This window comes from Artemia sp. Qi Xiang Cuo, chromosome 16 (assembly GCF_049724085.1).
Source record: "Artemia sp. Qi Xiang Cuo chromosome 16, ASM4972408v1, whole genome shotgun sequence".
Lineage (NCBI taxonomy): Eukaryota > Metazoa > Arthropoda > Branchiopoda > Anostraca > Artemiidae > Artemia > Artemia sp. Qi Xiang Cuo.
This window is the reverse complement of record NC_142809.1, coordinates 19,196,869-19,212,969: the sequence shown is the minus strand read 5'-3', so window position 1 is coordinate 19,212,969 and position 16,101 is coordinate 19,196,869. Positions and strand designations below refer to the sequence as shown.

The following is a 16,101-nucleotide window of genomic DNA, read 5'->3' as shown; positions in this document are numbered from 1 at the left end:
CGTACAGAAGAGTTGGCTCGGGCATCACTTAAAACCAGTTTGCTATTTGGCTCATTATTGTCATAAAACGGTGTTATAGATAATTACAGAATGCCATCATTCTTCACTTAATGAAAAAATACGTCTTAACAATTTATCATTAAATTTTTTAAATTATTACTAACTATTTAAATTTAATTATCTTTATGATTAAGTGTTTTCATTTATTAACTGCTCCCTCATCTTTATTAATAAAATTTAAACAATATTATAACAGTTAGATTATTTGTTTCAAATTTTGCGCCCCTAATATTTCTACGCCTGGGGCAAGTGTCTCCTTTCCCTCCCCTAAAACCACCTCTGGGACAGAGGCTATCAAAAATACAAAAGAACAAAACCAAAAATATAAAATGGAAATGTGATGTCAAGATGACAAGCGTGCGACGGCATAAAAGCCGAGCATCGTCTGGGCAACGGAATGTGATGTCATAACAACAACCGTGCAATTGCACAAGGTCCAAGCTACCGATTGTTGCGAGCAAAATGAGGCAATGTCAGGCTGTATTTGCGATAGCCGAATGCCCAAGCCCGTATATTGACGAGGATTAAAGGCCCAAGCGAGTGGAGGGAGGCGACAACAAGCCGGCGAATTTGGCTCTTTCAGTAGTTTATAATGAATATTAACTTAAAAAAGTCTGAGGTTTGATTATAATGTAGATGCTAATGAATAACGACCTGTTACATGTTTAATCTTTAACTTTTAGGTAGGCTGCATCGAGACTACGTAACGTTAGGACATTATAAATTTAGCGTGAATATGTACTATGTTAAAAGGTAGAGATATTTTCACCCTAGACATAAGGACAAGCATAGAAAAATAGAAAAAAAAAGTTTTATTGTATCAGTCGAATTTGTGACGACCATTTATTTAACAAAAATACTACAATATACAAAAATATAAGAAAAAGGCAATGGTATTGTGAAACACCGGAGCCGTTTATAAGACGAAACTTTGTACAAATATATCTCTAGAGATAAAACAGCACTAAAAATACGGTTCAAACTAACGGTTAAGCGCGGTATTCAGTTCCGCTCAACATCACTAGAAGGATTGTGGTCATCCTAATTCACCTCTCAAATAGCTTTCTCTCCATAATCTCAGTTTTCACGTAAAAAACTTAGTGCCAGTACTCCGTTGTTAAGCGCAGTATCTCTTGGTAAGTCCCTTAAGTGATATACACTTTCGAGTCACGGTTAGGAATTTTCGAAGCAAGAACTGAATTTACAATGGTTTACTGATAGATAAGACTAGACTAATGCTAGCAGCACATTAAAGTTCCCCACTTTCTTGGCCAAAGATTTGTGGGAGGTGAAAATAGTAAAACTGAAAAGGAATCTACAAAAATGGTTACGTGATCTTAGACAGAAACACAGATATTGAATGATCTAATTTTATTTTTCAAAGTTGTTTGTATCTGAATGTGTGTAAAAGCGGTTCTCTTTTATTCTATTCCAACAAATATATTCTTTTTTTCTGCTTTTTTTTTAGGATGATGACGAACACGAGTAGACATTACAGTTTTCTTTTAAAACGTTTTAATAGGCTTGTTTAAAAAAAAGTACTTTTGTAATAAATTTAAAGAGAACAGTATAAACTTCTCATTAGTAATATCATAATTTATGCTTCGAGACATGTAAAGATTTTTTAAGGGAAAATGAATGAAAAAAACTATTTAGAGTTTTGAAAAAAGTTCGTAAAGTAGCAAGCACTGTAAAAACATATCACAGAATTAAAATACAGCTACTGAATACCACACACTGAATCCTTAGCTAAATTAAGATCTTTAACCAGCATATGCTCCAAGTAGACGTCTCCATTCACGAGGATAGTTTTGTGAAACGAATGTCATCACCTTTCTTGCCTGGTCAACTTGCTTTTGATTGCATCCTGGGCATTGACCACGTAGAAGTTCTGGTGCAATTCCTACAAAAGAAATTTTTTTGGATTGTATGACAATATGTAAATAAGAGATATTTCCATTTCATTTTTTTTTTGGGGGTGGGGAGGGGTGGTGGTGGCTAGCGCTTCAAGAAGGGACAAAAATTTAAAACACAAAAAGAGATAAACTGGATGGAACAACTAGAAATGTTAAATGTGATCGTGAATAACTCGAGATTTATGAGGGGAAAAAGGTAAAGGTTTTTGAAAAATGGTTATGTTTTTCTGATTTTGGAGCAGAAAAAATAAATGAGGATATCTAATTTCGTAATTAGGTTTTCCGAAGTCCGTTTTCTTCCCGTCTTTGCAGTTCCAATTTCTTCTGAATACGCCAACTTTTATAATTCTAGTGCGTCCGTACTTGATTTTGGCTAAGGAAAACCGATGAAATTTTAATGCTAGATCACGTTCGAGAATTTATACAAGATAGAAGAACTCTGACTGCGCCAATGGATTTGCCGTGTCAAGATTATAACTTAAACTGAATCCATCCATCTCATCCATCTTCAACTTAAACTGAATTTTTGTGTAGGTCCTAAGCTTTGGCAGAGGACAACTGATTCCACGCAACAACTAAGGAATTGTGATAAGATTAGGTAATAGTAGTATTTTTGCTGAATAATTTAAGTCTTGGAAGCAAGTAACCGGTTTCCATAGTTGCCAAATTTTAGACAACAGTTCGTGCCAATCAACAGAGAACCAGAATCAAAGAAGTTAACCTTAACCGACTGCCTTAAATACTCAGACAGACGCGTGGTAATATTTGTTTGAGGAAATACAACAGAAGAAACAGCAGTAAACAATGGATGTGTTTAGTTTTCAAGGTTCCACAAACATAATAATAGTAATTACGAAAAAGGAAAAAAACAATTACAGGCCTATCCCTTTTCAATGATCGTTTGCTAAAAATGACTTTGCATAACGATTCGTAAGTTGTGAGTGAATGGTAATAAGCTAAAAATAAGGAGTAGGAAAGCAAGGGAAGTAATGCTTATAGTAAGTCGCAACACCGTAAATGGGTGATTAGACGAAATGGAGCGCTCCAAGCTAAGTTATTTAAAGCTATTAGATGAAATCCTAAAGAACCATTGAATAATTTAAAGAATACCAGCCCTAGAAGTTTCCAGTTAAGAACGAAATTCTTCTCCCATCTACTTTGGGTTATAAGTACCCAGCTTAGAAAGGCGAATATCCTTCAACATCTGATCAGCATAAGACACTATAGGTCAACATTATATCCACTTCACAATAATATTGAGCTAACGCCGATATTATTCTGCGAACAAAATTATCCTATCTTTGGTTCAATTGTCATTGGCGTCTAAAGAAAGAATTATGCTGATACAGTTTTATTAACTGGATTATGGAACGCTCGAAAAGGAGCGTTCTGAATCTTTGGTTGACATTTTCTTGGAATGAGTTTTTGAGCCTTAGGACAAATTCACTTTCAGAGCATGGTATGCTTAAAATCCTATAGAGCTAAGGATTAATATTGGAGGTTTCTGATTGGCTGGCAAAATTCTCAAAAAAGATTTAAGAGTTTGAAGTTCTAGATTAACTCGAGCTGGCCCGAGAATCAAGCCTAATTTGGCTATTTGATGGTGTTAGCCAAAGCTCGATGTTAGTTAAATCTCGTTGGGAGTGGGCCTTAAAGAAATTTCAAATGTGCATTTATTAGACTTAATTATCCATCTTATATCTATGACCAATTGAATTTTTATCGATTGTTTGAGCGTCATTTTAAGCATGATTTCTTGGTCCCAAACTATTTCTTGATATCAATGGATAAATGAAAATTCTTTCCATTTTAATAATCTCTCATCCTTGACGTCACCATTATCGTTTCTCATTAGGTACTTAGAAATATCATTCAAATTTCTTGAAAGTGGCAAGAAAAAAAGAAATATTTTTCTTTGTTAATTTATCCATCCACTGAAACAGAGAATCCAAGTGAAAAATATTGGGAAAAATATTATCGAGTGGATATTGATGGAGATAATTGTTTAGGTTTCGGTTTCGGTTGGGTTAGGCGGGGTTGGGTTTCGGTTTCCCTTATGAAAACCTCGATTTGCAGTATATTTTATCTGCTCTAATGTTTGTTTTTGTTGTAGTTTATTTTAATTCTCAGCTATGATGTCATTAAATTACACCTATACCTGTAAGTGGGGGTATTACCTATCTACAATACAGTTTGGCCCATTTCTTTCGCTGTGCCCGTTGAAAATCCATACCATTCAGTTATAATCTTAGTAGGGTTATCACCTGGATATTATTCTTCTGAAAATCATATATTTTAGATATTCTAATTTCACTTCTAGTCAAATTTCATTTTTCTTTCGATAATTGTACAGTTTTTTATAATTTATTTTTACATATCAAGTCTTAACTATGATTTAATCATTTCGAAGGAAAAAATTACATATATTATGTTTAGATTTTAGCTTTGACTTACTCTTCCACAACACTATAATTTTCCAGAAGTCCGGCATTGACTTGTCAGTCTGAGTTAAAATCATTTTGAATGATGAGAGCTAGCTCTTACCGACATAACTATTCAAGAGAATTGGTGAGATATAACAGCTTGTCGACATAAAACACTTCTAAGATTAAAGAAGTATTGAGATTTTTTAAAGATATTTTACATGTTTTCTGTTTCATAAAAAAAAAATCTTGGGAATACATTTCGTCTCCAGCAAAGAGCAAATGACGCTCTGGAATTTAGAAGACTTAGGAAACGTTAGCCCTATTCCCGTTTGCGATAATTTGTGTTCTTTTTAAAGCTTGTGTTCTTTTTAACGCTTTCGTGTTCGGTTCAATATTAATTGAACGGGAAACAAACTGAAAGACAAAAGAAAATCCCAAATACTCTTACCATAGTGACCAGACAGAAGTTAATACACAAAACACGGAAATATCCAATTTATCTATCTCTTTGAAATCTAGCTCTAGCGCTTCTGTTTGGTTTTCAGCGCATGAACTTATTCGTTGCTATGTCCACTTCTCGGATTTACGAAACTTTCCAACCAACACGTGGTGGAGTAGGTATTGTTGGTTCCTTAGGCGAGTTGAAAGTAGCTACTACACGTAAGTTTAAAACAGAAAAATTATTCTGTAGTACAGAAAGTGAGTCTACCAACGCTTTCGACACATAGATGCGTTAGGTTGCCAGAGGTTGCGATTTATCCTTTCACGTTCCACCAATAAGGTCTCTCTCTCTCTCTCTCTCCCCCTCTTTCTCTCTCTCCCTCTATCTCTCTCTCCCTCTCCCTCTCCCTCTCTCTCTCTCTCTCTTCTCTCTTTAACCACCCAAGGAAGTTATTTAATGTTTATTCCTTGAATTTTGTGCAAGATAATGTAACTTATATGCTAGCTTGCACTTGTCTTATGAACCTAATAAGCGACAAAATTATTTTTAGCCCTTCTCTGAACATCTTCCGGAAAACTTTGGCGACAATCCTGAATATTAGCATATATTAATCGAAACTACTTACTTTTGAGATCTCTTCCAATATTGTCGCAGTTACCTTCACTTAAGAGACAGTTGAGCTGTCTTCTCATAAAAAGTCGATCCCTTAGAGCAATATCTACGGTTAAGGAAGCCAAGCCTTGACGCTTTACACGGGGACCAGGTGACGCGAGGATACAGGTGGCAGCAAGCGCTAATACTAGTAAGACCTTCATTTTATGCTGAAATAAAATGGAGCAATATTAACACAGTTACTAATTCTGACGCATCATAATTACTTTACTTAATTCTTCTGCTGACTTTGCGCCAGTGTTGAAAGAGCAGACACTATCCTTCTCCAGTAAACCCGGTCTTGCGGTGCCGCGGGTGCATCTTAGGTCTTATGCTTGCCTTACTTAGAATGTGATGTAGACTGTCTTGCTCTTGGGAGACCCCGTCGTCGTTCCCATCCTACAACCAGTGTTAAAATCAAACGCAACAAGGGGTTTCTTGTGACATTCGGAGAGGTGCCCATGGACTGCCATTGCAGTTATATATTATTTTATATATTTTATTAATAAGTTTAATTTATCAGTTTATATATTTGTATAATCTGCACTTATATGTCAGTATCCACGATTCATTTATAAAAATCCCAATGTTTAATTAAAAACCTGACACATTTAATGGATAATATATGCACTCGATTTTTAGGGAAGTTTTAAAATTTATGCTTTCCAAGATACCAAGCTCAGACTGAAATCATGTGATCTTGCGAAAAAATCCAAAGGAAAGGCAACATTGCTAATGTTCATGTTTTATTTTCGATTAAATTTTAGCAAATCTTTTATTAGCTTAAGAATTTATCAAAATGACTTGCATCAATTCTTTAACAATACCACTAACTATTTTATAAATTTAGAATCATTTTCCTTCATGTTGCCAGTCTAAAACGGATTGAAACAGAAAAATAAGTGAGTATTATAAAGTGAAATCAAATGTAGTCTTACCAATTCAAAAAGAAATTTATTAGAAAGATAATAAAAAGCGGACTCAAATGTATATGAACTTAGCACTACGTGGTTGCCAGATAATTGTACTTTCATTTCTATCAAAAATGAAAATGACAGAAATTTGTGCATTTTGGACACTTTTTGTTTATTTTCCCAAAGAAAGGACGGCAATGAAATAATTCCTCTGAATTTTTCTTTTGCAATTTTCCAAACTCAAAAAATTGCTAAATATACCATTAAGAGGTTTTACCTCTTTAAAGCTAAGAAAGACATCAATTAAATAACTCATTTTAATGTTTCTAACTGTAATATTTTTTTTGTATTATAAAATATTAAAATGCTTTTATACATAAAATTTTGGTTTATTTCTGTCATGTTTCTTAACAGTGTATTTTAGTGATAATAGTAATACCCCTGCTAAATTTTTGTGAATTAGCCGAGGGGTTGCCCATTTCCCACCAACTGGTGTACATCTCGGAATGCCACATGTGCTGTACAGTTCTGCCACGCTTGGCAGAGTCCCTAAAACGCTTGACAGACTCCCAGAACGCTTGGCATAGTTCCGCCACACTTGGCATGCGCCGCCTGATGTACCTGCCACATGAGAACGGGAAGCAGCCCCTCAAAAGTAGCACCACTAGTACAGTACATATTTGTTGAGCAGGGGCATAATTTACCATAGGGCAGGGGGCTACTGCCCTTCAGACCCTAGTTGCTCGCCAGCTGAAATTTAGTTTCTTCCAAAATCTTGTCGAAACTAAGATAAGCTTGTATAATTCAAACATCCAAAGAAAAAGGGCCAGTTTTCTTTAGTATATATTTTATCTTTTAGTGTAGCTTTTATGGTATTGTGTGGTCATTTTTCAGTTTTCTATTTTCACATGATTTGGAAAAATTGGCTCCAACTTTGCCCCTCCCCCCAGTATTTTGGCAAAATTATGCCACTTTTGTTAAGATAACACCGAAAAACAAAAGTAAAACAGAATAGACAAGGTCATAGTTAGCAGTAGTCGTGGAACCAGGGTTGCCGCCCGGTGAGAAAAAACATTAGATTTTAGAGTTTTTTTTTTTTTTTTGGTTGATTTAATGATTTTCTTCAATAATCTAGTGATTTATGTGATGATCTAGTGATATTTTCGTTTAGGCCATATAAAAATCCCTAGAAATAGTGACAAATTACTAGGGGTGGCAATCCTGCTTGGAACTCTGATGTTCCACTTTATGATTCATAATTTTCCAAAAATGAATAGAAATCCACGATAATATAATTCGACTCAAAATGTGAGCGTAGTTTCGTCAATCAGCTATTTAAATGTTATCACATTAAGATTGAAAAAAGATGTTTTGAAATATTTGAAAAAACACAAAAAGAAGATAAAACAAGGTGTGTACAATTGAGAGAAAAAAAAAAAATCAGGGACACAATGAACAAGCTATGGCATAAACCTTCGTCAAAATAACGTAAGATAGTTTTAAATTATACTTCGTCATCAAAGTTTACACCAAAACTGGTTTTAGCTGTCAATGGTTTGCTGCTATTAACCTTGACAATGAAATGTTCCAGTTTATTAAAATAATTTTGCAAGCTCAGATTTAATTTAAAATGTGATGAAAAAATTTGAATGCCGAAGAAGACACAAATCCTTGTTTTCAGATGTGTTTTCTGCAAATTCTACCTGGTCACGATATGGCAAAGCTGTCAAATGTAAATGGTCCTTCAATAGATTTTTTTGTAAGATTTTTCAATGCCATCATTCCCTCCAATTTGGGAACGGGGGCGGATCTTAATACTCATTGAGTCCCGACAAAACGATATAGGTATTATCCATTTATAACACCGAGATTTCTATGAAATATCGAATCCTCGATCCATGAACGAAGGCAAAAGAGCAGGAATGTAAACGAAGGGCTTTCAAAATTTTCTCTTCATGAACTATACGATCTACCGCTTCACTTCCAAGCCGAATTGAAATTATATTAACCACTTTTGTTTATTTTTATGTTTTCCTCAAGGAGAATTTGAGAAAACTATTTAAATTCCCTGACAATTAAGTTATTGTCTCCAAACAAACTAAAAAAAAGTCATATTCTTTGATCTTGTTCTTAAAAAAAAAAAAAAGATTTGCAAGTTTTGCTGAATTAATTCAAAGAAAGCGAAGCGCCAGGGAAAAGAATTTTTTTGTTACATCTTCGTACAATTTCAAAGGACAATTTATACACTACCAAAGATACATTTCAATAACACACTAGCTCAAATGATAAAATAATACGTTGGCGTATAAGGGCCAGGGGTACTGGCGCATTATACGGACACTTCTATATACTGCTAAAGAAGTCAAGTTTGGTTAATGCTAATGACATGAAATAACATACGAAGAATATATAATAGTTTATAAACAAATTTGGGCTATATACTTGCACACCAAGGGGGGGGGGGTTGAAAATCATACCATATATTAAATACGTAACCTAACCTAACCAGAGTGTGATACCTGGTTATACTGGCTTATGAACAAAATTATAAGAATTGCATAAATGGAAAATCTCAAATTGTAATTTTAAAATTCATATTAGATCACCCGTTTCACTCAATTCCACTCTCACAACTGTTTTAGTACCGGGTATCTGTCCCGGTATATGTAGCATCTCCCGTTTGACATTCCATATACAGTATATAAAAGTGTCCGTTTAATGCACTAGTACCGGGCCAGGTATGTGCACAGAGGGGCCTTGTTGCTTAGCCTCTCCCCAAATGCTAAATTTTTCTAAGTTTCCCGATAGTTCTTATTCCCATTCTCAAATAACTGTCACTTATTGCTGCCCCCCCCCTCCGAACTAGCATATGTGCCTGTTAAGGGCCTTTAGTGTTGAAAAGGAGTTTTCCTTAACTCTTCCTTTCCCCATTAATAGGCACTATTACCTTGGAATACTTGGAGAAGTATGTGACTTGTAAGAAATTAAGAGAAACTAACATTCTAAAGACATATCCACAAAAGTAGCTGAGTTTAGTTAAGCTAATTTTTGGAAATAAAGAAGTCAAGTTCTGTGAAAAATTCGTAGTTTTAGGCAGAGCTCAGTAGATGCAAATCAAATGTTAAGAACTGTAAAGGAATACACCTATCCATTTATCTGGATTTTTAATACGAATTAATGACAAACTTCAAAATGAAATAGTATTTCTTAAGTTATCTTAATTTTTAAGAAAAAAGGGTTACTGTGATGATATTTATTAACTCTAGAAGCCTTTACGGGCCATGTCTATTTCAAACAATATTACACTACACAAATCATAAACGAACTAACACCCTTAAATACAGATTAAATAAAAAAAAACAAGTTTTTTAAACTGAAAGTAAGGAGCGACATTAAAACTTAAAACGAACAGAAATTATTCCGTATATGAAAGGGGCTGTGCCCTCCTCAACGCCTCGCTCTTCACGCTAAAGTTTGACTTTCTCACAACTCTTTTTTTAAACAATAAAAACTTTAGCGTAAAGAGCGAGGCGTTGAGGAGGGCACAGCCCCTATCATATACGGAATAATTTCTGTTCGTTTTAAGTTTTAAGGTCGCTCCTTACTTTCAGTTTAAAAAAGTTGTTTTTTTATTTGATTTCTGATCGTTTTTTCGTTAATTCAGATTTTGTTTTGGCTCGTAGGCATTGACTAAGTAAGCAAAATTTGCATAAAAAATTTAATTTTCTTTTGCTAAATGGCTGTCTCTAAATTTGGTTCTGACGTAATTTAAAAATTAACTTACGTAACGAACTTCTATATTCGTATATTTTTCTTCTGGCAAAAAATACACAATTGCAGATTTTTGCAGATATGAGCTTGAAACCTATGTTATAGGGTTTTCTGATACGCTGAATTTGACGGTGTGATTTTTATTAAATTTTTTCACTTTTAGGGGATGTTTCCCCCCTCTTTAAAAAATCAGGTAAATTTTCTCAGGCTCGTAGCCTTTGATGAGTAATACTAAACTTAATAAAATTCATATATTTAGAATCAGCATTATAAGCCCATTCTTTTGATACATTTATTGACATCAAAGTTCCGTTTTTAAAAGTTTCGATTACTATTGAGCCGTATCGCTTGTTTTTTTTATTGTTTTTTTTTATTACGTATATGTTATTACATGTATGATGGGGTTCTGCCCTTAGTCACTACCACGCTCTTTACGTTAAAAGTTAAAAAAATTTTTAATTAACAAACCCCTGAATCACAAAGGCCGTTTAATTAGAACAGATAGCTCTTTTGAAAGCACTAAAAAAAACTGTAGCGTAAAGAGCGAGGTATTGATTTGGGGGAGAACCCGCTCATATACGTAATAATTTATGTTCATTTTAAGTTCTAATGTTGCTTCTTACTTTCAGTTGAAAAAACTGGTTTTTTAAAATTTAATTTCTGATCGTTTTTTAAATAATGCTTGGAAATCTTCATAGAAATGTCCCTTGCCCCAAAGAAACATCCTCCACGGAAAGATTCTCCCGAGTAACCCCCGCCTCCAGCCCCCCCCACCAGAAAAAAATTATTCCAGAAAATTTCTGAATAATTCCCAATAACTAATACAATATGTGAACAATGGGCAAAGTTGATAACTTGCAGCCCTTCCCCTGGGAACTGTGGGGGATTAAGTCATCGTAAAAGACATATTTATTAGATTTTCGACTATGCTGGACAAAATGGCTATCTCAAAATTTTAATTGGGTGACTTTGAGAAAAAATGAGCGTGGGAGGGGGCCTAGTTGCCCTCCAATTTTTTTGGTCACTTAAAAAGGGCACTAGAACTTTTAATTTCCGTTCCAATGAGCCCTCTTACGATATTCTAGGACCACTGGGTCAATACGATTACCCCGTGATCGTGCACCCGTGATCTTTCTTCTGGCAAAAATACAAAATTCCACATTTTTGTAGATAGGAGCTTCAAACCTCTACAGTAGGGTTTCCTGATACGCTGAATATGATGGTGTGATTTTCATTAAGGTTTCATAACTTTTGGGGGATTTTTCCCCCTTCTTCTGAAAATCAGCCAAATTTTCTCAGGCGCGTAACTTTTGATTGGTAATATTAAACTTGATGAAACTTATATATTTGAAATCAGAATTAAAATCTGATTCTTTTGATGTATCTATTGGTACCAAAATTCTGTTTTTTAGAGTTTCGGTTACCATTGAGCCGGGTCGCTCCTTACTTACAGTTCGTTACCACGAACTGTTTGATTAAATTATAAATAAGTCACAGGAAATAGTTCCTATGTTTCACCCGTGCGCTCACAAACTTACCCAACTTCTGAATCCCCATAAAATTTTCATCACTTAATATTGTATCCACCCTTTCTTCCCTTGTATTCCACCACAGAAAAAAATTACCCGGAAAAATTTATGTTGAGAAGGAAATGTTACAATGTCAAAATATCTATGCAGATTGTGATCTTACGTAAAGTAGATCAATTTATTTTTCTATTTCAGTTTCATTGTAATATTTAATAATAATACTTAATTTCATTGTAATCATATAATTATAGCAGGCATTATTTTTCGTCTTCTTCCCAGAAATGTTGGTTAAAATTCGAGTTACTGGGAAACAGCATTTTCGCTTAAAAAAAAAATTTAATAACATGCTACCTTAAATAATGTCAGCAGGTATATGCTTCTACAGTGATCAAGAATGCGCTGTAATACCGTATAAATAAACTTCGATTGCGGCTAAAAGATACCTTTTAAGGCACCCTTCGGCCAGTGCAAACGTCTGACTGAACCCTCTTTCCTGTCTATGATTTATAAGAATTTGTAGACGAGGTCAATCGACTTTAATGTACAATCGAAGCACTGAATACTAGTTTGTAAAACGCTGGGACTAAATTCTAATGAACTAATGTTATTCTGCTGCATATATATATATATATATATATATATATATATATATATATATATATATATATATATATATATATATATATATATATATATATATATATATATATATATATATATATATATATATATATATATATATATATATATATATATATATATATATATATATATATATATATATATATATATATATATATATATATATATATATAAAAAAAAATATAATATATATATATAATATATATATATATATATATATATATATATATATATATATATATATATATATATATATATATATATATATATATATATATATATATATATAAAATATATATATATATATATATATATACCGGAAAAAGAAGGGTAGCTCATTAGAAGAAATATATTGAAGAAGGGGGGGGGGTTAGGTGGGTTTCCGTGAGGCTCAGTTATTCTTAAGAGGTGGCGCAGCCTGATGGTCCCATATATAAGTATAATAATGCATTTGTCCGTTACATAAATGCAGTCATATGTTGTAGGTCTTATATTAAGCTGGTTACCTTTTCAGTCTGCAATTTATCTCCGTGTGGGTTTGGTGAAATTCAAAACAAGCTACTTTTCGCTATCGTGCAAAAGGGCAAGATTAGAAAAATGACTCAATAATGAATACAGGGCCAAAAACATACTCCGTGAAGGTATTGCCAAGCTACAATGCTAACCCTCTTCTAATTTCTAAAGTCTTAGAATTTACCTCTTTTGACAAAACAGCAGTATACCGTAAGTTTCACTTTTCAGTTTCTTTTTCTCTGGCTTTAGTTTTGAAAATGTAATTCCTGTTATTCAAGTAGAATTCTAAGCCATATCAAAGGGCTTTCTTTCTAATTTAGGAAATGTATCTGCAGATCTTTGAAACCTCATAAATCTGGATTGAACGAAGTTGTGAAGCTGAACATACTTTTCATGCACTTCATTTAAGCAGAAGATCTAATTTGCCAGTTTTCACTCTTATAACAAATAGATTTTTAAAAGCCACGAAAGGTCAGTGCCCTCTAGAGGGAGAAAGAGTTGAGGTAGGTACTTCAAAATACCTTTACAAGACATACCTTAGTGCGGAGATCCATCCCTGAAAGTTCTATTTTCCTAACCTAACCCCTTTCCATAATAGTGAAAAGTAGCTTGTCTAGAATTTTACCGAATCTCCAAATTTGTTTGAAAACTTATCTAAAATAATTAGGTGCAACTCATTTATGTAATACTGGAGAGTATTCTTTGTCCTCAAGGACAGGGGTTCGAGTCCTGGCGTCACTGGTTATTCGGTTCGGAACAGGGATCAGTGACGTGACTGTAAACGGTACTTGTCAATTAGCCGGAACCCATGCGAGAAGTCAAGTTTGGTTAATGCTAATGAAATAAAACAAAATATGATGAAAATATAATAGTTTAGAAACAAATTTGGTTTATATATTTGCACATTAGGGGGGGGGGGGGGTAAAGCATAGCATATATTAAATACATAACCTAACCAAGGAACCTTTTCCCCCTAAACCCCATAAAAAACAAAGTTCAAATATTATAAACGCAATGACAAACCACGGTTTGGAATCCAATTCTCTAGATAGAAAGACTCGTTTGACTAGTTTCTAAAGCAACTTCCAAATACAATATATCGCGCAGATCCAGGCTAATTGACAAGTGCCCTGTAAACTTAGCCAGAGTGGACCCAGCTCTGAACGGGTACCTGGAAAAATGTGGGGAAGGTAAACAAGAAGGGTTTGCGAACGCACAGGATGGCTGGGCCCCAACCTCCCCTTGCACTTCCTGGCTGAAGTATAGCATAGCATATATTAAATACGTAGCCTAACCTAACCAAACCTAACCTAGGTACATCCACCCCCCCCCCCAAAAAAAAAACCCAAAAAACAACACTTTTAATATCTTATACGCAATTAAAACCACGCTATTCATTGTATTTCTCTACATTGGTGTCTTGAATCATCGCGTAAAAACGGGTTTTTCGTCGCGTCTCCAGTTTGACATTCCATATACACTTTATAAAAGAGTCCGTTAAGTACAACACTGCCGAGTTTCTTACAACCACTACCCACATACACACACACACTGGTAAGGAATAAATTCAACATTACTTCGTTCTAAGGTTTTCACATTTAGCTAATCGGGAATTTTTTAATTTATTTCAGGGGTCTGGCTCTTCCTATCCCCCCTCACGTAAAACAAGAATCATACGAAAACGATAGGAAAGTATGGAGGAAATGGCTGAAGCCCAGTCATTTCGGGTAGAAACCGAAAGCACCCTAAAAGCTTGCCTGATACACAGTAGACTATTTAGCTCATTAACATTCAATACTCCTCTTTTATTTTCAAATCAACCTTCCCCTGTACCGCATTAAATAGACCGGGATATGCTTATATACTTTATGGTTGTAGAATCAATAAAACAAGGTGATAGTGTCCCTTGATAACTACTCTAAGTAGACAAATAACCAAATAAGATGTAAAGAGCCCAAAATAGAGTAGACTAGATTCAACAGAAACCAAAAACTAGGAACTACTTTCTGGATTTAATACCACTTGGTTTTGACTTTATGCTGTAAACAAGGTAAAATATTAGACATTGTTTTAGATAACTAAAAATATTGGATTTGTTTAGTGTTGTGTTTTTTTATTTGCAGTAGTTTCAGCTTCCATTTAAGTTATACGCTAAAGAGATTAGAGAACATCCTTCTCTTTTACTATTTTCCCACAATTTGTCGTTTTTAAGCGAATTTTTTTTTGAGCTTAGGTTTTTTATGGTCTTTCCCTAAAACTTTATATATATCCATTCATGGGCGCCCATAAGCTGAATTCCAGGGGGGGGGGCAAACTTCGTCTAATTGCTACTTTTAATGCTATATAATAGAAATCTCAGAACAAAAATATAAAAATAAGGCAGCATCATTCAGCCAGGGGGGGGCAAGATCCCCCCCAGCCCCCCCATATGGGCGCCCATGGACCCATTCGAGTAAAAATTCAGACCATGTTTGTTATATTTAGCAGTTAATAAAAGAATATTTAAAATGGAATTTTTGTTATAGAAGAATGGAATAAATTACACCAACTAGCGAGAGTCTAATTTTTATTCCTTTTTTATTTCTATGAGTGTGACCATTCATTCCTATTAGTTGGTAATGAGACTTCATGCGGAAATATTACAATTTATATCCATTTTAAACTTATAATGATAAAACATTCCAAAAATGCTTCACCATAGTCATAATCTGCTAGTGATAATTACATACTACATATATCCCTGTTAAATCATAAATTTTGCACACGAATATCTCTGGTTAAGAAACACTGAAAACATACCACCGAAATGCTATATTCCAGAGTACTGGATAATTATAATATTCTGATCTATATTGTAATACCTTGTTCAGTTAGTGATATCTCTAAAGCTGTATCCACAGGCACTGCTGGATTACGAATGAATTGTTTTGAGTAGCTCTTTGGTATTTTAAACAAACGTCCTGGAATCGTTCCAAAAAGATGATACGAGCTACTCACGAAGGTTTAAAGGACTTTAACCCCGAAACTCTTAGTTTATTTACTATGCCTAAAACACCAACCTTCGGCCATGAATTCTTTTACCAAGGCCAGATTCAAAACATGAGCGCCTGGATTTTGACGATCGAGTCATTTTTGTTCAGTCACAACTCTTTTATCTGAGTCAAGGCTCTATCGTGAACATCGTGATGCTGTTCTAGTGTTTTAACATCTAATATAATTGCCCTATATTCCATGCAC

General features: G+C 34.2%; 1 protein-coding gene across 2 annotated transcripts; it reads right to left on the bottom strand.

Moving 5' to 3' along the window:
- Positions 1 to 870: 870 nt before the first annotated feature.
- On the bottom strand, positions 871 to 15,877 carry LOC148942655 (ejaculatory bulb-specific protein 3-like). 2 transcript variants are annotated; one of them, XM_089102533.1, is made up of 3 exons: positions 15,726 to 15,877; positions 5,470 to 5,665; positions 871 to 1,963 (listed from the first exon to the last, which is right to left on the bottom strand). In XM_089102533.1, the coding sequence occupies exons 2-3, from the start codon at positions 5,657 to 5,659 to the stop codon at positions 1,824 to 1,826; spliced, it is 330 nt and encodes a 109-aa protein (XP_088958659.1). In that variant the 5' UTR covers positions 5,660 to 5,665; positions 15,726 to 15,877; the 3' UTR covers positions 871 to 1,823. The 2 variants fall into 2 exon arrangements, with proteins under 2 accessions (XP_088958659.1, XP_088958660.1); XM_089102534.1 differs by lacking the exon at positions 15,726 to 15,877 and adding an exon at positions 13,888 to 14,035.
- Positions 15,878 to 16,101: the final 224 nt, after the last annotated feature.

Bases quoted from the DNA above. Each gene is read 5' to 3' on its own strand.
- LOC148942655 (XM_089102533.1), bottom strand. From the start codon at position 5,659: ATGAAGGTCTTACTAGTATTAGCGCTTGCTGCCACCTGTATCCTCGCG. The intron at 1,964-5,469 runs GTAAGTAGTTTC...TTTCTTTTGTAG, and splicing joins TATTGGAAGAGATCTCAAAA to GAATTGCACCAGAACTTCTA.